We start from the raw sequence: 25,764 nt of genomic DNA on the forward strand, positions 1-25,764 counted from the left end.
CTCCTTTTACTTTCTTTCTTTCTTTTTTTTTAAGTTTTCATCTTTCACACACACAGTCTTCCACTTGGCTTAGTCAAATCAGCACTCCACTACTGTGGCTCAATGAAATGTCATGGAATTTGAACAACTCCACTTTTTTTCACTTATTTATTTAATATACTTTTTTATTGACTTTATTTATTTGTTTTTAGAAAGAGGGGAAATGCAGGAGAGAGAAAGAAACATGAACGTGTGATGGCATCTCATGCGTCCCCAACTGGGGACCTGGCCCGCAACCCAGGCATGTGCCCTGATGGGGAACCGAACCTGAGACCCTTTGGTTTGCAGGCCGGTGCTCAACCCACTGAGCCAAACCAGCTAGGGCTTTTTTTTTTTTTTACTTTTTAATCTCCCTTTTTAAACTTTCACCAAGCTGCCCCTTGGATACACTGCTTTCATGAACTATTTTACCTTCAATGATCATGTCCTCACATTTGCTTTAGCTTCTCAGATGGATTTAAATTCCTCCTTCCAGGCTTCAAATGTGTGACACCTAGTGGATTAAAACATAGTGAAGAAAACATGAGACACAAGGGTTGGCCCTGGAAACCCTAGTGTTTGACAGCTTGACTCAGAGGTTGTGAAACACATCTTCAAATAATTCAAATGACGAAATGAAGTTTTTACAGCCAATAGTCCCCTGCCAATGTTGGGTAGGAATTTCCAGGTCATATGCAGAGCTGGGTACCTGGTGTCTACCCAGTTCTGTGAATTCTCATGGTACAATGATGTCACATGTAGTCAGGAGCATGTCACATGCAAAAGTGTGCATTTATATGCATGTGCATGTGATATAACATTTTATTTCTGCAATTCTTATGAAATCTCTGAAACTGGTATCCAGCAGTATTTCCCTGAGGTATAGACATGCGTTGTCATTGGAATGAAGAGCCAGGATTTCATCCTCCCCATAAGTAATACAGGGAGCTAAGGATGAGGATCCCAGGTCGGTAACTTCTTTTCCATTCCCACCGCATCATTCTTCCTGAACATGTGATAATTCGGTGAGACCAACTCCATGCCTGGTGCTTCCTAGGTGTTTCAGCCTATCCGTGAGATGGGATCAACAGCAGCCAGTGAGCCCAGAGACATCTCCAGTGCTGTTCCTCCGGCACCATCCCCAGAGCTGGCTGCCGGCATGGCCTTGGGGACCCGGTGGCCTTGGTGACCTGGGAATCTGGTCCCATCATCCCCTGATGAAGAGTCTTTGTTAGTTCCATGGCATAAACAAAAGGCCCATGTGATTTGCCTCCGGCTGCCTCTCGAGGTACATCTTGAAAATTCTAAAATAGAACCGCATCTATAGGTTTAGTTGATTTTTGACAAGGGCGCAAAGAGAATTCAGTGGGAAAAGTACGATCTGTTAGGCAAATAGTACTGGAACAATCGTATATCTGATGCGATTTAATCTTTACTTAATAACTGTAAGAGTTCTAAAAGAAAGTCTTTGTAATCCTATGGTAGGCACAGGTGGAAATGGCATCCTATCAGCGCGTGGACATGGAGCAGGAGGGAGGACTCCCCTCGCCTGTATTTACACCTGCCGGCTCCCCTGTGTAGTGCTTTTTAGCGTCACCTGATAATAACGCAGCCCAGCCAGGAGCCGCACAGACAACAGAACGGGAGGAAGGCATTGCCTAAAAGAAGTGAGAGAATTTGGTGAACATTCTCTCATAAAACATGTGAGGCAAGTTCTGACGCCTTTCTAGAAACCAAACAGTTGCCAGCAAAACTTCCGCTGGCTTCTCTCTCAGGACAAACAGCTTGGGCTTTCAGTCACTGGATTTCCTAGGCAACAGACTTGTAAACTTGAGAAAAGGCAAGGCCAGGATGGGGACTGACAGCGACCTGAGCCAATGAGGCTGTGAGTCTGCAGCAGTGCCTCCAAGCCATCCAACTGCAGGAAGAGGGCAGACCAGGCGGTGTGAGGATAGGTAAGAGGGGGGAGGCAAAGGGAGGGGAGGGGACCTCTTCCCGCATGCAGGAGACAGCGTCCATAGTTTCAGTTCTAAGCAACTGGTGGCAACGGGTTAGCATTTAAGGTAAATCAATTTTTAAAAATTTACTGTGTGGATTTAATCGCTTCGTTTTGTTTTAGCCAAATAAATAGAGAGAGAAGATAGATGTTACTTTCTAAAAAGAAAACTCATGAAGGTTGATGAGATTGTTGACTGTCAGTCGAGGGGTAGGGAATAGCTTAGCACCAAGAAGGGCTTTTGTCCTCTTTGGAAGGAGGTGCTGAGAAGCAAATGTGCCCTGATTAGTTTCATTCAGTAAAGGAGAAGGAACGAAACGTCATGGGGCAGCCACTGTGTAGTGGGTACCTGAGTGTGACTTGTTTGGGTGAACTGCTATAACTAGCTTGTATAACTGCTGGTAAAACTCAGCTCCAGGAAGGTTAAATAAGGGGGCGGGCGGGGGGATTGAAAAGGGAGGGTTGAGGAAAGAGGTGCTGGAAAGGATGGGCCAGATGACGTACTGAAGTGTCTGGAATGGAGAGGGAAGGAAATGCCCGTGAGAATGAGGCAGGTAATGGCGATAATGGAAATGCAGGGTCGGGAGTCTAGAGGTTTTGTAAAGTCACGAGCATCTGTGGCTGGAAGAATGAACTGAACGGTGACAAAATGTGAGAGATGGTCTTGGAAAGGCTTGTGGAAAGTGCAAGCAGAAGGAGGTGGCAGAACCCAAGGTGCTCCAGAACCTCGCAGCTACCTGGGTGGATTGTCTAGATGATCTCTGAGGTTGCCCAGGTTGGTGCGGACACTTGGCATGGAGAGGATGTCACTGAGGCAGGATTCAGAGTGCCAGGGACTTAGGAAGGGACAGAGAATGGGTCACCGTGTGGTGGTGGCATTTCAGAGACGGTGAGCTTCCTTAATACTTAGAATTTGGGGTAGAAATACCTTTAATCCAGGGGAACTGCAGAAGTAGAATTTCTTATACAAATTTAGGTGCCAGGTGGGATAGAGATGGTACCAAGCAGCCTCTTGGCAGGAAATGGATGGCACATTCAAAAGTGGTAATGGAAAAGTGTTAAATTAAGGACAATTTACGAAGATGTGGGTACAGCAAAGGGATATAGATAAGGAACGAGGAAACACCTTAGGCCTGAAGGGGCAAGAAGAGGAGCAGTTACAGATCTATCGGGAGGGCTGCCTTTGGTGAAAGATCAGGGTCACTGACCACTGTGGCTCAGCAGACAGGACCCTAGGGACATAAATACTCCAACATCTCTCTCCCCCTGCCCTCTGCTCACCTGTTAGTGCCTCCCATGGGCTGGATCTAGCTGGAAGCCAGGGAACAAAGACACCTGTTAAGGGCAGAGGTCAATGTCCTGTAGCACAGGTTTGGACAGAGAATGAATCAGGGGAAAGGGCTGGGCAGAGAGAACAATGAGCTCAACAGGGAAGACAGTCAATTGTTGAGAGGCCAATGGGAATTAGGAGATTTATCATGCGACAGGAGATTGAAGAAATGCTGGGTGTCTCTTCAGGGAAAGTGCTCTTGGCCTCGGGAACGCTCTTGGTCTTGTGCTGATGACGAGGTACCTAGGAGCAAGGAGTGGGGGTGTTCAACTTGGGGACTACACTCTCAGGTTCACGTGCTGCTTTAATGACATTCATTGATGAATGAAGGTTTTACCTTACTGACTTTTCCTTGTCAAATTCTGCTCTTCATTCTAATCTCAGACAACCTCAGAAAAGTATCCAGGTTCCTTAGAGCAGTTTTCTGTGTTTCAGAAACAATCACATGGCTTTGGGGGAAGATAGCACTGCAGGATGGTTACTGTGTTAGAGAAAGGGCCACATCCCGCCTTCTCTCAACACTCCAGGTACCTGTGAGAACGTACAGCACTCATGACATTCTTTGGAGCCAAGTCCCTGGCACATCTGTTGCCACAATTCCATTGTCACCCAGGATCTTGTTTGCCCTGTGGTCTTGGAATAATTTTAAGTATTTACATCTTATAAATTGACATGAATTAAAGTTTTCCTATATACTGCAAACAGATAAATGTCATTTGAGAGAGCAGGGTTGAGAGGTGGGTGAAAATGCTCCTCGTACTCTCTTCGGAAGCTGTGGTTTGGGTGCAGCCCCGCCTCTGAGGCCTCTGACCCCAACAGCAGCTCCGCAGGGGTGGGGGGAGGGAGCCAGGGGAAAGCTCTCCAGTGACTTACAGTGTCCGGGTTCTTACCAAGTGTGCTTTGGGGCTCAGTATGGTTCACGAGCTTGTCCTAGTTTTCATGTGCAAATGGTTGATGGCAGCTCGTTGGAGAAATGAGTATTTTCTGACATGTGTGTAATGTGCAGAGCACCCCCAGGGAGGCGGCAGGTTCAAAAGACACAGCTCAGAGTCTCAGTTCGGCTCCTTCGTCTGAACCAGGACAGCCCCTAAACCTCTTGCTACTGCCGTTTCCTCATTTTGTAACACGGGAACATCCATGTTCCCTCCAAGATATGTAGAAGCACTTTGCAAACTGTAAGAGTTCTCAAAATTTACTTTATATCAGATGGATTTCCTGTCCTATACAAACCGATGGTGAATAATTTGTAAAACACAGGCCATTCCTTTAGCAGGTATTTTTGGCTGTTGTAGCATAAACACAGCCATTGAAACACATAAACAAATGTGTGTGCTGTTTTAAAAAAAACAACAACTTTATTTACAAAAGTAGGCAGACAGGCTGTGGTTGGATGTCCCCAGGTCTAGTTCATTTTAGGTTATGTTGGCCATCCTTGATAACTGCCTGTGGAAAGGTGGGTCTTATTTGCTTTGAGGTATCAGAGGTTGAGAAAGACGGAGTCATCCACACGCCAACTTCTGCTCCCAGGACATACCTGAGTTTCCTCCATCCTGGTGAGCTGCTTGCTCCAGGTCTCCAAAAGCTGCAGGCTCCGGAGGGCTGATGTGGAAGTGCTCACACCCTTACTTTCTGGAAGGACCCTCTTACTTCTGCCAACGGTGGCAAAATCTGCCAGTTGCCTACTTACTGGCCAGTCTTCTCTTCTTCATTAAGAAAATCTGGGGAATGGCAAAGTACTAGCCTGCGATCAGTTTCCCATTTGTCTTAGTCTGTTCAGGCTGCTGTAGCAAAATACACAGAGCAGGTGGCTTATGAACCACAGAAGTGATTTCTCACAGTTTTGGAGGCTGGGAAGTCTAAGGTGAAGGCACCAGCAGGACGGAGTGAGGGCTGTTCTCTTGTACACAGATAGTGCCTTCGTTCAGCGTCCTTAGGGAGATGCCTGTACACAGACAGCACCTTCCAAAGGCCCCGCCTCCTAATACCATCATCTTTGGAAGCTAGGATTTCTACATTTGAATTTGGGGCAGGGCACAAACATTCAGACCATAGCTCCAGCGTTCTTTATGGGAGTGGCCAATGAGACATAAGTGGAAGGAGCTGGGTGGAGTCTTCCAGGAACCATTTAAAGGCAGCTGACTCATCTGGGAAGTGCGATTTCGCCCCCACTTCGCTCTCTTCTCTGCTGATGGAATGTGGATGTAATGGCTGCAGCTGCCATGGTTTTTGGTAACTTTAGGCAACTTGATGGACAAAAAAACACAGTAAGTTGGGAGGATAATAGATTCTTGGGCCCTTAACGACGGCCTGAATTGCCTCTAGACTTTAGTTCACAGAATGGAAAATAAACCTCCATCATTTTCAGAATAACCTGTTACTGTTGGAAGTAGCTGGATAGAATCCCCATCTGGTGGGCCAGCCCGCACCGCGGCGGACACTCTGGTATTGAATATCTCTCCATGAACACTTCTTGATGTTCTGGAACTATCTGTTTAAAGCAGCGATTTTCAACCTTTTTCATCTCGTGGCACACATAAGCTAATTACGAAAGTTCTGATTCGTTCGCACCGGATGGTTATAGTTGTGTTGGCTGTTGCCGTTTTTTAAATCTGGCAATCGAAGGGAAAGAGGTCGGTGCCCCTGACTAAAGTCAGGTGTTGCCTGCCCTGAAACTTCCTGCGGTGCCCCAGGGAGCCAAGGTAAGAAGCGGTAACAACGTGGCTGGTTTAGGGCATGAAGGACGCACGTAATTGGCTGGCTTTCTAAGCGGCTATAAAATAAACATTCAATAGGCAAGTGACTCCAAACTAAACATTTAAGTGACCGTGAAATAGTTACTAAGTGAGTGATTTCGGTGACTGATGATATGAAGTGGCAGATGGTAGTCAGCGCCGTGGCCTCTGCTCCCACCTAAAGGCAGAGGAAGGGGCACAATTGGGGTTTGTCCTTGCAGTGGATTTGAAATCACGGAGGCCAAGGCCTCATCAAACCTGAAAAAATGAAATAAATAAAAATTACCTGGTTGGTTGATCCTAAGAGTATAGACGCTGAAAGTGGGGAGTCTGGAAGACAAATTTTATTTATTTTTCTTGTTTTGGAAAATAAATCCAGCCAAAGCTTTGCTTGCCTTTGTGTGGTTTAGATATTTTCTTACTCTGTTTCTTTAAGACCTTACATATCTGGCAGGCTGCCTGCCTCAGAATAGACTGCAAGAAATTTCTTGGTAAAAACCCCAGAGACTCAAGGAAGAGACAGCGAGGCGAGCGCTCCTGAGACAGCTGCTGCTGCCGCAGGGCCCCCGGGGAAGCTCATCATGACAAGAACCCTGGGACCCTGGGCTTGTAGTGCATTGTGATAGTTACAGGGTTCTTGACTATCATGCTCAGCACTTCCTCTTACTCTCTTTCTTAGCCCAAAATGCTGAGAGGCTGCTACTGAGAGAAGAGGTTACAATGGAGTTACTTTGCCTCTCCTCCCAGTTCTCAGAGGAGGCTGAGCCTCTCCTCCCTGGGTTCTTAGTTATCTTACCCAGGTCAAGGTCAATATCTAGGGCCAACCCAAACACTGCAGGAATAAGCTTTTGCCAGTCGTAACAGTTAGGGATACTTACGGCTGCAAGTAACAGTGACCCTGACCAACGATGGACTGAACAAATAGAAGCTTATGCTTCTCGTGTGACAGGCATGTGCAGTTAGGCAGCCGGTTACCTGGACTCAGCAGCTCAGCGATGGTAAGGCTCTTCATCGGTATCTGTGTGAGCCCCTTGGCCCTTCCCTCACGGCTGCATCCAGGCAGCTCCAGGCATCACATTTGTGTTCGAGGCGGGAGGAGGCCAGGAGCTGAGAGTGCTCTCTCAGGGCCCTCAGGCCTTTTGGTTGGATCTTTTCGGCCAGAACTTGTTTCACGTGGCCTCCGACTGCAGTGGGAATGTATTGAAGAAAGGAGAGTGAAATGACCTTTGACCCAGCAATGTCTGGAAAATCATTTGTCACTCAAAGACAACAAAATTAAAACCACCCTGAGGAAGGTAAATGCCTCATTCGTTGGCATTGTGTGGCACACAGTAAGTATTTAATAAACCTATGTTGGATTGGGTACCAGGGCTAGGGTGAGGCAAGGGAGATATCTGGGGTGAACTACTGAAGAAAGCACCCACTCTCAGGCGTGGACGTGTGCGAGGCTGACATTTAAGCAATCCTGAGATTGAGGGTGCCCTTAACCATTGTGCCTTAGGCACCTACCTTACCTGGCTCTAATCCCAGCCCTGGTTGAATGAGTAATATAAAATTTCAAGAAGACGTGTGAAGTAAATACTTAATAAAAATATTATTTATGAAACATTCTGAAATTGGGAAATATTGTAAACATTAAAATAAGGACTTAATTCATATTCCAAAGATCAGTAGAAAGAATAAAAGACTATAATTTAGCAGAGAAGAGCCCTCGGAATACCTGCATATTGACAGAGGCTGAAACATGAATTTTAAACATCTTAAGAAAATGCATTTTGGTGCAGAGAAAATTTGGTAAGATGCCAGACTTCAATGACATCTTATATTTCACAGTATAGTTCTTAGGTGGTAAGTAGAGATTAAATATCATCATACTTGAAATCTTATGTGGAAGTTAGCAATCCAAACAAAAATCAAGTGTCTCATATATTTATACATTGCAGAAATCATTTCAAAAGTGATTTTTGGGAAAAGGATAATCGAGTTTAGGTTTCTAAAAGAAAAAACAAAAACAAATACACCTGTAGCACATAACAAAAAATAAACAAAAAACTATGGCTCCAAGAGGGAGACTAAGTGAGATTGTCCGTGTCAATCAGAATTTTACACTGAGTGTTAAAGGTTTGGAAGCTTGAACAAGGACCCCAAGGTGCAAGAGGGGGGCATGTTTAGGACCCGGGGGTGTCCTGGCTTTGCTCTGCATTGATGTCTCCCTCCTTCCCCCACCCTCCCCCACAGTGAAATCCTTCTAGTGTCCCTCGGAAATCTCTTCCTTGAAGCCTTTCCTTTCCTTCTTCTCATTGCATGGACTGCCTCTGAATTCCCAAAGCAATCAATCGGCACCTTGGCATAGCTGTTCAGTGTGGTCACTTAGAACTGGAAGTCAGCCCTGACTCTGCCACGGCCTCATGGCACATTTTCAGGCGGGTGACCCAGGTGCTCGGGGTCCCTGTTGACATCCTGTAATAGGGTGGCCGTCGACCCACCATTGTGAGGTGCATGTGAAGCATTGGGCCGCAGGCTTGGCCCCTGGCATGGTCATAACTGTTATTACTATCCCTTCTCATCATGCCTGCATCTTAGCCTGTGCCACTTCCCAGCCTTTGCCCACAGGGTCTCACTCCTGCTACGTCGGGGTGACTTGCTTATCTCTTAGCACTTCCTTTCTCAAACTTAGGTGCGCGTTAAAACCATCTGGAAACGTGAACACGCAGACCCCCCCGCTCACACCTAGAGATGCTCATTGGCTGTGTTTGGGGTAGAGTGTGGCATCTTTACTTTCAACAGCATCTTGGGTGGTCTCAGCACCCCTGGAAGTTCTAGGTCTTTCTCTGGAGCCAGGTTTCTCAACCTCAGTACTCCTGCCATTTTGGAGAATTGTTTGTCGTCAATGCCAAGGGTTCTCCGAGCGTGTTTAGCAGCATCTCTGGACTCTACTCACTAAATGCAGTAGCACCCCTCACCCTTGTTGTGACAACCAAAAATGTCCTCAAACATTGTCAAATGTCCCCTGGGGGAAAGAATCATACGCATATGGAGCCACAGCTCTATAACATCACCTGAGAAATTAGCACAGTCTGTGTAGCTCGAGGGGCTAAGTATCTGTTTAGCTGAATTGCGCTCAGATGAGTTTGCTGAGGGAGCTCTCGTGGCGTCAACAACATTGACACAGACCTGCTGTTATAGCTCTATGGGGGCTTCCCAGAATTCTACAGCAGAAACCACATCTCTCTTCAAAGTGTCAGTCTTTCATTTCCGACTTGGGACAGGGACATCCTAGTCACCCACCAGGCTACTCTGAGCACTGGGATTTAATGCTTATTCCAGAGGGGCACTTTCTAAGGGCAGACTTCTTAAAGAACTCCAGGTTTTGTTATGTATCATGTAGTAAGAACTAGCTTATTGAATGAACTGGAGCCAGAAGCGATGGGAACCATGGCCTTCAAACATGGTCTGTTGCATGACATTTCCAGTGTAAAAAGGCCCACTGAGTCTAATCAAAATTTCAGGCTCACACCCAGTTTGCAAGTGGACACACAAAAAAACACCTCATGTCTGTCATTTCCATGGGGATGGTCCCTATCCTCAGGGCCAAAACTGAGCTGACGGAGAGATGAGAATAGTTTTGACTTGGATGTGAACTTGATATAAGGCAAATACATGTCCTGCCCCCTGGGAATGAGAGTGAAGTCCTACAAGTACAATCAATAACTACCTGTTTTTTTTTTTTTACCTTGGCTTACTCATTTCTTCTCCCTAAAAAACAATGTTTTCTAAAATCACACGGAACTATTATAGCAACTCTAGGCCCCTTGCTATTGAAATGGCTGATGGAATGACACAGGTATTTAAATGACAGGGGTGCCTAAAAATGTTAAGGTAAAAATCATTGCGTGGCCTGGCAGGCTGTGGGGAGAACGGGCTGGATGGCTTCCAGAGGCGGGCGAGGCTTTGGAAAGACTGCACGGCTTTGCAGGCGGTTCTCACAGGCTGGGCCACGCCACCTGCGCTATAGGGCAGTTTCCTCGTGGTGCGCGCCCCCCTCCCCCCCCCCCCCCCCCCCCCCGTCTAGTCTCAGGACCCAAGCAGTGGGTGCAAAGGACTGTCCAGGCACCTCCCTGCACAGCTAGGAGAGCCTGCTCGCCCTCCTCAGCGCGGGAAACTGGAGTGAAGTGGGGTGGTTCTTCAGAGCGGGAAGGGAGAGGTTTCCTTTGGAATTTGCTTCACGGAGGATGTGGAAACACTTGGCGCTTCTCTTTATGGATGCCCGGGGGTGCCCGCTTAGGCTCTAAGAGCATCATCTGTGTCACAGGTTGTGGGCTGTAGACTCAACCCAGCATTGGGTGTGGGGGCGGGGGGTGGGGAGAAGTATGGAGGGGGAGAGAGAGAGAGAGAGAGAGAGAGAGAGAGAGAGAGAGAGAGAGAGAGAGAGAATGTGTAATTCACTCCATCTCTACTAGGAGGCAGCAAAGACAACCCAATAAAGTGCAGCTTTGAGGGTTTCTTTTTCCCCTCTCTCTCTTCCAAAGGGTCAGTTTAAATATGTCCCTGAATTCAACAGGAGGACTCCCAGGAACCCCTTTGAGAATCATGGAGACGAACCTCCATGCAGCGACAGATTTCCATACGCCGCCCCATAACGATTCTTGACAGAGAGCCAGAGTCCACTTCGGCTTTGCTGCTGGTGCCTGCACGCAGCCGGGCCCCGGGTCTCCAGGCCTCTGCATGTCCCTGCTCCGTGAATGTCGCGTCCCGCCGGTCACTGGGTGTGGGGCGGGGAGCCGCGACCAAGAGCTCTGGGTGCCGCCCCCAGGTCCTCTCTCTGCCCCCGACGCACCCGCGGTCACTCTCCATCTCGGGTCGCTTTACTTCTCTGTCCGCGCTCCCAGACCCCCTTCCAGGAGTCAGGACCTCTCCCCCACTGTCTCCGTCTCCGAGCAGAAGCCACACTCCCTGCACCGCGGCGCCCCAGGCTCTCAGTGACCTGCAAAGGTCCCCCCTCCGCATTCCCACCCCATCTCTGCCACTCTGTATCTCACCCATTACAGACCCCCCGAACTTCCCAGTCACGCTAAAACACCTGCATTGCCCCCATTATACTATTTTCTTTCACTTTGACCTTGGCGCCCGGAAAATATACATTATCCTTCCTTCTTCCACCCCCACGACCCTGTCCTGAATGGGTAACTACCACCTTCCTGGAGGATGAAAGCTTAGGCATCGCCACCTCCTCTGAGAAGGCTTCAAAAAGCACCACTTCCAGGCTGGGGTAGCACCCCTATTTTGATTTGTCGCGCTCAGTACCTGAGTTGTACCTCCCCCCCGTACAGACTGTTAGCGCCGTCTGTCTTTCCGCCTCTTGCCTTCCCTAGCACAGTGCACAGGCGCTCGCTAATCTTTCGTAGACGTTTGTCAAAGGATCGGATCCGAAGTGCGCCTGGCAGGGGATGATGGGGGGGGGATGCGCAGACACGACGCCAACACGAGGTGGCGCTGCGGCCACGTGCATTGGGAAAGCAGACTATTCCGGGCGTTGCACAGGTGGCGACCAAGGGTACCCCTGGACCTTCAGGCAGGGTCTTCTGGAGTCGGGGACGCTCTGTGCGGTACTGTGATCTTGGTGGCACATGCTTGGGATTGACTCTTGCCCTGGTGCCCCGTGCCTTCCTGCAGACTTCAGAAACTCTGATTCTCGCCCTTCTTCACTGAAACTCCACCTGAGCCATCATGACTTCTTCAAACGTAAATTTTATGTTTCCTGTGCTGCGTAACCAACTGGGACGGACTTCCTTACTCAAATTTAAGATTCTAAGCCATTCAAGGGCTCGCTTTTCAGAGCAATCTCTCCATTCCAGCTCTGGTGCCTGAAAATAGCGCACAGTCTATATTAGCTATTTGTAATGAACCGGGCCGCTAAAGATGAAAAGGACAAAACCATGATGCCACTCATCCGTGGACTGTAAAACAGAAAATAACAAACGAACTCACAAAGCAAACAAAAACAAATTCATAGATAAGAGCCAACAGAACTGGTGGCCACCAGAGGGGAGAGGAGGTGGGATGGGGCAAAATGAGTAATCGGGTGTCAATATATAGTAATTGAGGGGAGCTAGACTTCAGGTGGGGGGCATGCAATAGAGTACACAGGTCTGGTTATAATGATGGACACGTGAGATTTATATAATGTTATTAACTAATGTTACCCCAATACATTTAACTTGAATAAGAACATTTTAAGAATCAATTTTAAGAATGTAAAATTGTTTCCGAATATAGCAAGTGAGGCTCTAGAGGTAACTGCTTGCATTGTCACTGGGTAGGGTTGGCTTCAGGAGGTGGAATGATGAGGATGTTCTCCCAACCTTACGCTCCTGTGAGGGGGTGCTATCAGATTGTGCTTTGAAATTATTTTGCATCATTTCACAAAGGCGATGGAGTGTAAAGAGACTTTGTTGGGTGTTGGCTTGGACTTTTGGGCAAGTTGCTTTACCAACCCAAGCCTTGGTTCCCAAGTCACCCAATGGGGGAGGTAGTGTTCAGGGTCCTACGGTCCTAACAGGGTGTGAATGATGGTGATCCATACTGACTGTGGGACCTGGGTCCATTGACTGATTTCTTGGCAACCCAATTTTTTAAAAATCTGTGGAATAGAAATCACGGTCATGATGAACTCACAGGTTTTTTTTTAAATTGAGATGAAAGTCGCATTACATAAAATTAGCCATTTAAAAATGTATAGTACATTTACAATGTTGTGGAATTATTTATTAAGTTTTAAAACATTTCCATTACTCCCAGAGGAAACCCCACACCCACTAAGCAGTCACTCCCCAGTGCCGCCCTTGGCAACAGACACTCTGTGTTCTGTCACTACGAATTTGCCTATTCTGGATATTTCATATAAATGCAGCCATACAATATGTGGCATTTTGTGTCTGGCTTCTGTCACTGAACGTAATGTTTTGGGGGTCGTGTGTGTTGTGGCGTGTGTCAGTGTTTCATCCTTTACCCTGGCTGAGCTGTATACCACCTTCTGTTCATCCGTCCTTCCATGGATGGTCTTGGGGTGATTTCCCCCCTTGGGTATTATGAATAATGCTGCGCCAGCTTGGGAGTATGTGCATTGGTTTGAGTCCCTGTTTCTAGTTCTGCTCCTAGGGCTTTTGTGAGGACTGGATACACGCTTACCATGTAGCGGGAGCACAATACATGCTAGGAATTGAGGTTTTACTATTATCCTGAAGGGGTGCAAAGAGGCCCACAGGGGTTCTTCCTTTTGCTATGTGTCTCAGGTCTGGGAGCCAGATTGCTCTCCTCACATGGGGCATTTCAATCTGCATCTCTTTCCAGTCCCCAGCTGCCTCCGCGGCTGGGATTGAACACCAGACCAGGTAGAACAAGGTAGAAAAGGCAGGTGAGAAGTCGTGGAAATGAGCACATGGAGGTGAGCAGCTGGGGACAACCATTGGACAGGTAGCACTGAGCACGGGGAAGGAGCACGGAAGACAGGAGTCCAGAAAAGAACAGAGCCTGAGGTGCATTTAGAGAATGAGGAGGGCGTGGTGGGAGTGCAGGGTGGGCTGGAGCCAAGCTGGTGCCACTAGCAGAATATGGTTGGGGACAGGAAGCGTCACAGGCAAGAACAAGTAAGGGAGCAGGAGAGGGCTGGATGGGTGTCGTGGTCTTGTACATGGATACAGGATTCAGCCTGTGGCTGAGGGATTTTGTGCAGTTGGCATTAGGGCTGGAAGCTGGGGACAAGCTCTGGGAATTAGCTTGAGATCAGGTTTTCAGGAAGTTAATGCTCCCAGGAAGGCAAACGACCTGGGCCACAGGTGTCCCTATTGGGTTTTGGAACATACTCTCTGTGCCTGCCTGATGGCGAGGGGGTGATTGATTTCTAGGAGCTGTGCGTGTGACCACCTGGAACCCCAAGGAACCTCTGCTTTTGGCACTGGGAGGAAGTAAGGAAGGCTCCGTCAGCTTTGGGCAGAGCAAAGCAGCTGGAACCTAGCAGGCAAAGGCCTCCTCTTGGCCCGGTGTCCTAGAGAACTGAGAATGATTACTTCCATCTTCACCCAGAGGATGGAATCAGAAGAAAGGAACAAGAGAGAGGGAACCTGGCCCTTGGTTTTGGGAGGTGCAATAGGAAATGAGGCATTTAAGCATGTACATCCCTGAATTTTTGATTCTAGTCTGTTTTCTGTCTGAGATTCCTCTCTAAGGTTAAATAAGGATAACTTTGTGGGAAGACCTTATGGGTTGCACGGGAGGGGAGCAGCCTTAGAGATTGCTCTTGGGAATCCCATCCTAATGGGGCCCTCCGGGGAAGTGCCAGCATTTGGCCATCCGTGGAGCCCTTGAGTCAAGGTTGGATCCGTTCTAATACCATTTTTCTGCACCTTAAATGCTTCTATCCATCAAGCTCTCTTACTCTTTTTAATTCATAACTCACATGAAAGAGTAATATATGGAATGCACCATTTACTCGGGGAGCAGGCTCATGAAGACTGGTGATTTGGGGGCAGGAATGGAACCTAAAGATCACCTAATTGTATCCTTCTATTTAACAGAGCAGGAGGAATTGGAGGGCCTGAGATTCGTGACCAAGGGCGTTTTGATGAGTCAGGACTAGAACCTGGGTTCCAGGCTCCCAGCCCTGTGTTGCCACCGTTGTGTGGGTTCTCAGCACCCAGACTCCCTCTAGGAGTCAGGACGTTGCTCATGGACCTTCTAGGGGTTGGTGCTTGACCACATCCACCCTCTCTCCTGTTTCTGAATATTTAAAACACACAAGCCAAACTGTAGAAAAAAAGATAAATTTATTTGTCAGGAGAGAGAGAGAGTGTGTGTGCATTTACCTTTTTTTTTTCTGTCCTGAGAACCTAGTTTGGTGTTACATGGACATTAACCTGTTCATTAAGGAAAACATGCTAGTTATTGGTAGGAATCATTAAGGCCCATGTGTTGAGAATCTCGGTGAAGACAGAATGTATCAGCACAGGAGTTCAACTCCAGGCAGATTTACTTTGGTTGCGCAGAGACTAGAAAAAGACAATGGAGCATTGAAGGGAGAATCACACCAGTTTAATCTCGCTCCTGTGGGCGAGGATGGGAACAACAGGATCTGCCCTACAGTTCCCGTGGCAGTGAGCGAGAGAATGGGGGAGTCCTGGGAGCCAAGATCATCTGCCTTCATGCTTGTCCTGCGGTGGCGGGCAAAGACCTGGGGAGCCAATATCATCTGCACCCCTTGAACAGCAGGGGACCGTATATATACATGAAGTTAACAAAAATGGCACCCAGCCAGAGGTTAGAGATGTGGGGCTGCTTTTGTGATGAAAGCATGCTGAGGAATGGCTGTGTTTTTGAAATGGTTGTCCAGGGGAGAAGTCAGATGTCCTCGGGACAGAGAGGTAAGTGATTACTGTGACAGGCACACAGTTGGTAGACCTAAACATGGAGGATTCTGGGAGTTTGAGGCTGTCCTCAGGAAGTAAATGAGAGAGTGTGTTATAAAGTTCCTTCTCATCAAGGAGGCTGCTGTCACCCCGGCCAGCCAGAGGCAGGTGATGAGGCCTGTGCTGCCCTAATGTGTCGTGGGTTTCCTCTCAGATGGCAGGGACGGCACGCCACGACCGAGAGATGGCGATCCAGGCCAAAAAAAGGCTCACCACGGCCACCGACCCCATTGAAAGACTCCGACTGCAGTGCCTGGCCCGGGGCTCTGCGGGCATCAAAGGACTTGGCAGGTAGGACACAGGCCCTCAGGTGACAGGGACGAGGGACGTGGATGGGACACAGCCTGGTGAGGCTGACACTAGTGTGGTCTCCTGGATTCTCAGTTCCTTAGTGGTCAAGGCAGAGTTTGGAAGAACTGATCTCTGAGGTCCCTTGTGACCATTTTTGGTTCTTTGTCTGGGATTCAGCAAGGTCCATTTCTGCTAGAAGAAAGTGTAGCTGCTGGGAAACTTGAGGTGAAGGGAGAAGCTTGCCCCAGTGCTAGGGACCCCGAGCAGGACAAGGAGAGAGATGCTCCCTGAAGTTGTGACAGTAATTTAGACACAATTGCAGAATTTGCATTTCACTCTCTGGCAGTCACGCCTTACTCTCTTCCCAGGGTACTGGAATTGCCTGTTGGAAATTAGCAGCTCATTAATGGCCCATGGGCCCCCAGCTCTGCAGGTTCTAGCCCTGGTCCTCTGGTAGGGTGGGGAGTCCTCAGGACCGAGAAGCCCAACGGGAAAGAGACTGTAGGCCCCTCTGCCTGCGTGCCTGCCCTGGGCCAGCCACTGTGCATCATGCGGGGAACACGTGGGTGAGCAGGCTTCTCCAGGGCTTGTGAAGAGTTTAGATGAGGGTCATGAAAGCAGGAATGTCTGTAGTGTGAGGAATGGTGTGTCAGAAGTGTACATGTGTGACAGCGGGGAAATCCAGCCTCGCATCTGGAGGCTGTGGAAGGCTTCATTCCCAACAGGGTACGTCATTGTCAACAGTCTCGAATTCTCAGACTTATCCCAGCTCGGTCAGATCCCAGGCTGTGAGAATACAGCCCTAGTGGCCAGGACGTCACAGTCCAGTGGGAAGACCAGCCCACTGCCCTTCACTGTCACATCACTCCAACCTTTGCCTCTTCCACTCCATATTCACATCATTGTGCTTGGACCACATCCCGCAGGACCCCACCCTCCCTTCCGCCCCTGGGCCATTCAGTCCAATCCCTCCTGCAGCCAATTTTGTCTCCACCCATCACCCCCACCAGCCTCTTCACTGTGAACTTGTCTGTTGTGAACAGACACTGTCTCATCCTTGGCCTTTTGCTGGAATGGGTCCTCTGCCTCCTCTCCTTTACTGGTCTGGCCCTTTCCTGAATCTTTTCTCAACTCAAGTGGAGGTTCCTTCCCCCACTTTTCCCCTCATGATTAGGCTGGAGTTATGTTTTTGGGGGACCACAGAAGGAAAGTACCATTTTCATAGCATCATATCAAGGATGCATACCGTCAACATGATATCTCACTATTGATGTTCACCTTGATCACTTGCCTGAGATAGTGTTTGCCCGGCTTCCAATGCGAAGTGATTCACCCCCTCTTTTTGGAAAGAAGTTCTCTAGGCAAAACCACTAAAATGCAGGGAGTCAGGTGTATGCTTTCTGTCCTTGAGGGCAGAGTGTGAACATAAGTTATCTGGAATTCTTCAATAAGAGAAATCTCTCTCTTCTCCCACATTTATTTATTTAATCATTTACTTAAACCAATATGGACTCATGGATATTTATTTTATCCTTTGGGTTATAATCCAGCACTGCTTTATTTTATTGCTCAAATGGTTCCAATTTTGGCCTTGGGAATTCATACAGGTGACTCCTGCACCCCATTGATGCATCCCCACCAATGCAAGGTTTTGTTTGTTTTGAGCACTTTCGTACTTTCTGGTACAAGGTACTCAGAGCTGACCTCACCTATTTTGTGTCCCAACCTTAGAGTCAGCAATCTGTCTAGGAAGGCCGCTTCCTTTTATAGGAGAATTGTATTAGAAGCCAAGATCTAGGCCCTAGATGTACTTGTTACTGGGGTGCTACTTCTAGGTCCTCTTAACCTGGAGATATATTCCCGTAGCTGTAAATGTTTGTATATGTAATCATCTGTGTTTATATTGAGTTAAACTTGAGTTCATACTGATGTCTCCAACTCAAATCCATTACCACATGAATCAGATCATTCGAGCCTTCTCCCCTGGCTTATCTATTAATTCTCTCCCTTTCTAACAGTGAGGAACCTGGCTCCCTCCAGCTGCCATCCATTTACTTAATTGTTCAGTTCCAATATTCCTGAATAGCAATATCAGAATCATTAACTCATCTCCATGGGAAAGACCTTTCTCACCTCGGGTGCAGGGCTGACGTGCCGTTCCTTTTGCCTTTAGTCTTACTGACTCTACTCATTGCCAAAGTTACTTAAGTCAGTACCTTCACCCCACTCCCTCCTCTTAGTGGGATTGTTTTAAACTTTTGTAGTACAGTTAGATTCACTTGTCATAGTCTGCATCCCTTCCTGGGATCCCCTGACCTTCTAAGTAATTTTTAAAAATTGTATACATGAATGATTACACTCTGTACTGTAACATTTTCTGGGCTTTAACAAATGCTTAATGTCATGTATTCATCACTATAGTATCACAGAGAAAGAATATTCTCATTGCCCTAGAATTCCCCCGCGCTTCACCTATTCTCTCACCTCCCCCCATCTTTTTACTGTTTTTATAGTGTTGCCAAAACATCATTTAATTGGAATTACACTGTACATTTTTTTCAAAGGTTTGTTTTTTCTTTTATGACATGCTGGGAAAAGGTTCTTCAATTTCAGGGGAAGGGTTCAGAGAACAATCTAAGACCTTTGTGTTTTACTTTGAAAAACCCTGAATGTGGTTTTGGTTTTAAATCTTTATGCCTAACCTTGTTCTTTGTGGGTTTTTTCTCCTTTCTTCTTCTTCTCCTCCTCCTCCTCTTCCTCCTCCTCCTTCTTTACTTTCTTCTTCTCCTTCTCTTCTTCTTTTTCTTCTTCTTCTTCCTTTTCTTTTTCTGTGTGTATTTTCTTCAGAGTGTTTCGAATCATGGATGACAATAATAACCGAACTCTTGATTTCAAAGAGTTTGTTAAAGGGTTAAATGATTATGCCGTGGTCATGGAAAAAGAAGAGGCAGAAGAGCTTTTCCGGAGGTTTGATAAGGATGGAAATGGAACAATTGACTTCAATGAATTTCTTCTCACATTAAGGGTGAGTGGCCCCGTGAATCAGTGTCTCTGCCAAGTCTGGCTTTCACGTGGTTTGCATTGGTATCTTGAGGTTTTGTTTTCAGAAGCTGTTAGTGCCCTGTGAACATGAGGGCAGGAGATGGAGAACAGATTTAGGGACCTGGGGAGCAATCATAATGCATATCATTGATGGCCCACAAACCATTGCACATCATTGAAAGGAATAAGGTATTTTATAATGGCTCATACAAAACAGCTCATTTGCTTGTGTGTGTCTCTATTTTTCCTTCTATTTACATAGCCGCCAATGTCCAGGGCCAGAAAAGAGGTAATTATGCAAGCTTTTAGAAAGTTAGACAAGACTGGAGATGGAGTTATAACAATCGAAGACCTCCGTGAGGTGTACAATGCAAAACACCATCCCAAGTACCAGAATGGAGAATGGACTGAGGAGCAAGTATTCAGGAAATTTCTGGACAACTTTGACTCACCCTATGACAAGGATGGATTGGTAAGTAAAACAGCTTCATCTAAATGAAATTTCTCCTGTCCATTTTGTAACTGTAAATAGATGGGAAGTAGGTCCAAAGCCTTAAAAATACCTATATTACGGTTGTCACATATAGAAGAGAAGTAAGTATTTCCTTAGAAATTACCTAGAAAGTTGAGAAATAAAGTAGTAAAAAATGTGCGTGTGTATGAGCATGCACACACATGTATGGGTAGGGGATCAAACAGCGAACTCCCCACACCTGGAGAATGCGATGTTTTGATTACACATTCCGTTTCTTGGTTACTGTATTTATCATACACAGCTAGTCACTTTCCAACAAATGAGACTGTACTAAAAATAGTTAGCTGCAAAATGAGACCTACTTCAGGTTTTTGGAACATGATTCACAAGACACTTCAGGACGTTGCTGTGCCTTTTACACACATTCTCATTTGTCACCACGCTTTGCGGAAATGCCATTTAAAGGAAGCTTTCGGTGAAAAGAATGTCAGATAACAGAATTTACTCTGATTTAATCTTTGGTAGGCTTCGAGATTAACTCGCATTTTAAAGTACAGTAAGCTTAAAGCTAAGTGAACTAAGCCAGTCCGAGAAAGACAAAGACCATACGATTTCACTTCTATGTGGGGTCTAGGAAACAAAATAAACTCACAAAACAGACACAGACTCATAGGCAGAGAACAGACTGACAGCTGTCAGAGGGGCGGGGTGTTGGGGAGCTGGGCGGAGATGAAAACCTCATAGACACAGACAATAAACAGCATGGCGATGGGCAGTGGGAAAGGGGGATGTGGGGGAGGGAGTAGAGGGTAAAGGGGGGATAAATGGAGATGGAAGGAGACTTGACCTTGGGTGGCGAACACAATACAATATACAGATGATGTGTTATAGAATTGTACACTGAGATCTATGTAATTTTATTAACTAATGTTGCCCCAATAAATTCAATACAAATGTTTAAAGAGACAAAAATAAAAACTGAAAGACAAGCAACCACCTGTTCTCCATTAACTGTTACCTTCAAGTTACAAATGCATCGTTTTTGGTAGGGTTAGGAACCTCCGTAGCTGTGTTTGGGCTGAGACCAAAGTGTCCTGTGTCTCATCCACAGCTGTAAATGGTCTTCAGGGTCCTGAAGGCTGCGGTGATGGGGAAAGAGAGTTCTCTCCTGGGTTGACAGTCAGCAGCAGCAGAACGCCGGGGAGGCTGCCCTTGACCCTGTGCCAGGCAGGATAGATTAGTGGGACAATGGGCTGGAAGAAGAGATGGTGGTGACAGGGAGAGAGAGCAAGCCTTCCCCTTCTGAAGGGAATGTCCCCCAACTTTTCCCACAAAACTTCATGTGAGTCCTCTCAACAGGGGTAAGAGGGATAGGAAGGAGAAATTTCTTTTCTTTCTACTGACATTTTCTTGCCAGGGACAGAGAAATACCCCCCACTTTAGACTGAAGGGATTGCAGAGAAAAAAATTTTTTTAAATGGTGGGCGGTGAGAGGGTCCTGGATTCTGTAGAGCAGTCAGATGCTTAAGGACAGAAGTAACAGAACCTTCCAAAGTTGCTAGTCTTTGATCTGCGGTATGGCAGTGGAAAAATAGTCAACTGCCATTTCCTTAAATCAGCCCCACTCTACGTGGGATCCCAGCGTGCGCGGGCCTCCCCTCTGCAGGTGGTTCCTCCTCGTTGCCAGGGGAAACGTCAACTGCCCTTTGCATTCACTCAAGTCAATACAGCCCGTTGTTGTGATTCAGCTGGTTTAGAGTTCCCACCCCCGTCCCTTTTGACATTTATCTAAAAATGCCACATTAAGCTCATAAACGTCATTGGGGTTTTTAGCAGTTACAGCACTTACTATATCACCTGAATATCACAGCCTCTGTATTGATACCCAGCTCTGACTTTGCGTGATCGCCACCTGGCTGTGCTGCAAAACCACAGTATCTGATGAGGGGGGTGGTGGGGAGCTCAAGGATTTACAGTTTAGTAAGGACCCCAGATGACTTTTATTCCCGTTCATATTTGAGATTTTTGCCTCTAAAAGATACAGAAGTGCTGTGTTTAATTACTAAATATAATATACACCTTAACCCCATTTAGTATAATTGTGGATCTGGGTACTGTTTATTGAGCAATTATTATCTGCTGGGCAAATTGTTAAGGACTGTATAGAGATATCTCATTTAATAAACATAATGAAAATGTTTCCGAAAAGTGATGTGTGATTTAAACTTTCGTATGTTCAGTCGTATTTTAAATATACAGGGACCTGTCGATTAAAAAAAAAACCATGTAAATTCTTTTATAAAGAGAATAATTAGCCCTTAATTTATGTTTTTCAAATTGAGTTGTTTTATACATTAAAAGGCCTCTTATGGTGACATTACAGCTACACTTAAAGCCAGTGCTCTCTCATTTATGCTTAAAAAATGTAGTTGGTAGCCCAGTTAGACAGAATTTAGAATAAGACAGAAAAGTCAGCACGTTCCTTAGGCTTAGCTGTCACCTCACATAAAGTGACAGGGGTTTGCAGCAACCACGCAGCTGGTGTGGCAGGTCCTGCACTCATAGCCCTCCCATGGCTCTCAGAGCAGCCTCTGTCCCTGAAGTCACTGAACAGAGGCACGGCAGCTACCAAGTCACGTGTGAGGCAGACCGTCCTCATGCTCAGTCTAACCCTAGACCCCGCCCTGGCTAAGGGAGACATTTCTTCTTCTTCTCTCTCTCTCTCTCTCTCTTTTTTTTTAAATCTAGGTTTTGAAGTTTACATGTGTGTATGTTATCATTATAAATATTTTTAAAAACCTCTTAGAACTATATTAGCCTTTGAGGGGCTGTAAGTCTATCTCACATAATAACTTTTTGCTCATTAAAAATACTTTAAGGCCCCTAGCTGGTGTGGCTCAGTGGACTGAGGGCAGGCCTGTGAACCAAAAGAATTGCTGGTTCAATTCCCAGACATGGCACATGCCTGGGTTGTGGGCCAGGTCCCCAGTTGGGGGTACACAAGTGGCTGCCACACATGGATGTTTCTCTCCCTCTCTTTCTCCCTCCCTTCCCCTCTCTTTAAAAATAAGTGAATAAAATCTTTAAAAACAAAAATACTTTAAGTATTTTACAGAGTGTATGTAGATACCCCAAACTTATTTTATGATTTTTCTAAGCAGCTGGAGCTAAGAAAAAGGAACTGTCTTCTGTATCACGACTCGGATATTTTGTTGTTTCCATTGGGGACCTTCTTCTGTATCTAACATACACTCTGTCAATTAAGGGTAGTGTGGTCCAGAGACCTGCCAACACTAAGGGTGTCCGTTCTCTTCTTTTTTCCTATGCCACACAAAATAATTAATTAATAATAAGAGCTATTATTACTGAAAAGTAATTGATTATAATGAGGGCCACTCTACGGGGCAAATGATAGAATTTGTGGTTCAGGCCATTTCCAATACAACTTGAGTTTCAGGAAACAAGCAGACACTTCTGTAAGAGTAACCGATGGCCTTTCCTGGAATGACTCAGTCTATGAGCTCTGACTTCCGGTTTTAAATAGTCTGACTTACAGGTGGGGTTTGAGGCTATATAAGTGGGGAATGCAAAGGACAGAAAAAAAAAAAAATCAAGAAAGTAGGGCATTAATGGTCCTCTGATTTTAATAAAAGCTATGCACGTAGACCACTGATAAACACAGCTTAGCTATTAATTTAGTCCAATGCCTTTTTACTATTTTGGGGGGTTGGGGCTGGGGGAATAGGTATGGAGAGAGAACTGTGGATCCTCTAAGTTTTTTCTCTTTTTACTTATAATTTCAGCAAAAAGGGTAAGTGGATCACTCAGCTCATATGATTCTTGGAAGAGATAGGTGGGTTGGCTGTTATGGAGTGGAGAGGGGTTTTGAATTTTTTATGCATTTCACAGTTTGTGACCTTTTTAATCCTTCATGACAGTTATGATCCAGGGCTAATGAGAGAGCAATAAATTTCTAAAACAGCCCCCATTCTTATGCCTGTGTCCTCCCACATAAGCAGGGCTACACCTTAGGCTGAATGGCTAGTTGTAGACAACAAACAGGAGGACGGTTCTTTCCTCTGCGTCAGCTAATCAAGTCAACCAGCGTGGTTGGGGTGGAGGCATCACCTACACCTAGTAAAGGGGAAGTAGCGTAAAATCTTAGCATTGATAAAAACATTAGTTGATACCCCAAAGGGAGACTTATAGGAACTGGATAGAGAGAAAACCCCCCGGGGCAGGGGGGAGGCTTGAAGCATGGAGTACCTTTAAAAAAAACAAAACAAAAAAACTGACTTGAGCCTTGAATAAGTAATTTATATCTTTAAAAAGCATGAAGCCATGAAATGGTTAACTAGACATCTGGGTCTTTACCTTCAGGACAGAACTCCATTTATTGAAAGACACAGTGGTACTGGGACCTGAGATGTTGTTTCTGACATGTCACAGAAAGACAGTATTAACTACACTGACAAACTCTCGCTCCTTATTCTGAGTTTCAGCCTCACTTCTCTGTCCAGCTGGGCTCTGCTCTTACAGAAGGAGGGAACCTGCATCTCACTTTCCACTTAGGTTACCGGTTTGGACAATTTCAAGACTTTCTTCCTCTCTTGCCCTGGACAACCTGTTACCACCAGGCTCGCCTTCACGTTTTTCTTGCTTTCGATATACTCCTCAGGTACAGCCACCGAAGAGCTCCCTTGATGGAGATCTCCCTTTCATTTCCAGGTCCTGGAGACGGGCCCCACGGAAATGGTGAGAAGCCAAGTTTCCTGTTTGTTTCTAACTTTTCCCCGGCAGGTGACCCCTGAGGAGTTTATGAACTATTACGCGGGGGTGAGCGCATCCATTGACACTGATGTGTACTTCATCGTCATGATGAGGACTGCCTGGAAGCTCTAACCGTATGACCTGGGGACCAAGGCCTTGGGTACAGCCATGTGGCTCCAAATGATTAAACATCAGCTCAAAACCAGGATCCTATTTGAGTCCATGTTCATCCCAGTGTTTCTTCCATGTCAACGGCATTTGCCAGGGCAGAAATAAAGACACCAAGTAGTTAACTGTGATTCAACTTCTCTGAGTCTGTTTCCTTAGATCTAAAAGAGAAATTAATGGAACCAAGATCTATAAAGTTCCTAGATCCAGGCTGACTAAGTACAGGGTCTAATAACCATGAGGTGTCTTCCTTGGCCAGTGATAAAAGTTGAAATATTTTAATTTTAATTCCCACCCATGCACACACAGTCTTTCTTCACCTCCTTTTAGATGGTTCATTTCCAGGTGGGAAAATTCATCTTCTTATGACTGTAAATGTTGAAGTGCTTCAGTCCCAGTGAAGTGACAAGCAGACCACACTTTGGTCTCAAATTCTCTCACTAAAGCTTGAGTTTCTCTGCCCACAGTTTAGGGAAGCCACTGTTTGGTGAACAGATTTAAAATACAGGCTGGTGCGAGACTGGAGGCCATTTTCTTGAGCAAGACTGTTCCAAGTATTTCTGTGGTTGACGTCTGAGGCTGGGCTGTGCTCTCTGCTTTTGTGTGGGTCGTCTTGCCCTGTGTGTGGGCAGACCATACCCCCGAGCCTACAACTGCAGAATGTTCCTCTCTCAGCTCCTTGCAGTTGGCCGACAGTTTGAAGTCCCCACCAGCACAAAGAGGTCAGTGTGACATGGACTAGGACCACAGGCACACTCCAGAGCAGACTGGCTCAAAGCGTTCTCTGTCCAGCTCTGAGCCTTGGATTCATATTGTTGATGTGTGAGCATCTCCCTAGAAAAGCCTTGTAAGCAAAGGCAGCCCAAGCTACTGGAAAATAAATGTTGAAAGAACAGCTTTCTCTCTGGTGTTCTGTGTCTGGGCCAGAGAGAAACACACAGTGACTAGCGAGTGCTCTGGCTGTGGTGCTGGGCATAATGACCACTCTGCCTTGCTCCTCAGGGACAGCCCCCGCTTCTTGGCACCTCTGTTCCTGGCTGCACTCATCCCCCGGTTTGGGGACACGGATTGGAGTGATGGGTATCCTTTAAGATCTTACATACTTAAGTGGCTCTGGATGGAGTGTCTGAACATCATGGCCATGTTTTATATCAATTCACTTGTTTCCTTTTCATTTCTCAGACTTGGAAGTTGAGATCAGGATACATATATTGAGCTAAAAATTATGAAAAGAGATGTTTTCAGATGTGAACTCTAGCAGTCATTAAAGAGGACACCTTGCTTTGTTTGTTGTTGAGAAACTAAACTCTCACCCTGGTCACAGGTTGGAAAAAGGACTTTTTTCTTGAGGACAGGAGCCTCCCCAAAAGAAGCTAGCTATTTTGGAAATTAATGACACAAGTCTGTTTTTCCTTTGAATTTATTGTCTAGGCTTCTATAGCAGTTGGCAGGCCAACGATGTTAAGTGTTAGGAAGAAATA

The 25,764-nt window shown here is 46.3% G+C and overlaps 1 protein-coding gene across 2 annotated transcripts; it reads left to right on the plus strand.

Moving 5' to 3' along the window:
- The first annotated feature begins 2,019 nt into the window (after positions 1-2,019).
- On the plus strand, positions 2,020-24,414 carry CAPSL (calcyphosine like). Of its 2 annotated transcripts, XM_090278882.1 has the most exons (5): positions 2,020-2,081; positions 15,692-15,828; positions 18,676-18,853; positions 19,133-19,342; positions 24,146-24,414. In XM_090278882.1, exons 2-5 carry the CDS (start codon positions 15,692-15,694, stop codon positions 24,245-24,247), a joined length of 627 nt encoding a protein of 208 aa, XP_090135008.1. In that variant the 5' UTR covers positions 2,020-2,081; the 3' UTR covers positions 24,248-24,414. The 2 variants fall into 2 exon arrangements, with proteins under 2 accessions (XP_090135008.1, XP_090135006.1); XM_090278880.1 differs by lacking the exon at positions 2,020-2,081 and having other exon boundaries at positions 24,074-24,414.
- Positions 24,415-25,764: the final 1,350 nt, after the last annotated feature.

Source organism: Furipterus horrens, unplaced genomic scaffold (genome assembly GCF_987537825.1).
Source record: "Furipterus horrens unplaced genomic scaffold, mFurHor1.1.pri manual_scaffold_5, whole genome shotgun sequence".
NCBI classification, from domain to species: Eukaryota; Metazoa; Chordata; class Mammalia; order Chiroptera; family Furipteridae; genus Furipterus; species Furipterus horrens.

Coding starts and splice junctions, on each gene's coding strand:
- CAPSL (XM_090278880.1), top strand. CDS start 15,692: ATGGCAGGGACGGCACGCCACGACCGAGAGATGGCGATCCAGGCCAAA. Junction 15,829..18,675: donor GGCATCAAAGGACTTGGCAG/GTAGGACACAGG, acceptor TATTTTCTTCAG/AGTGTTTCGAATCATGGATG. Junction 19,343..24,073: donor CCTATGACAAGGATGGATTG/GTAAGTAAAACA, acceptor TTTCATTTCCAG/GTCCTGGAGACGGGCCCCAC.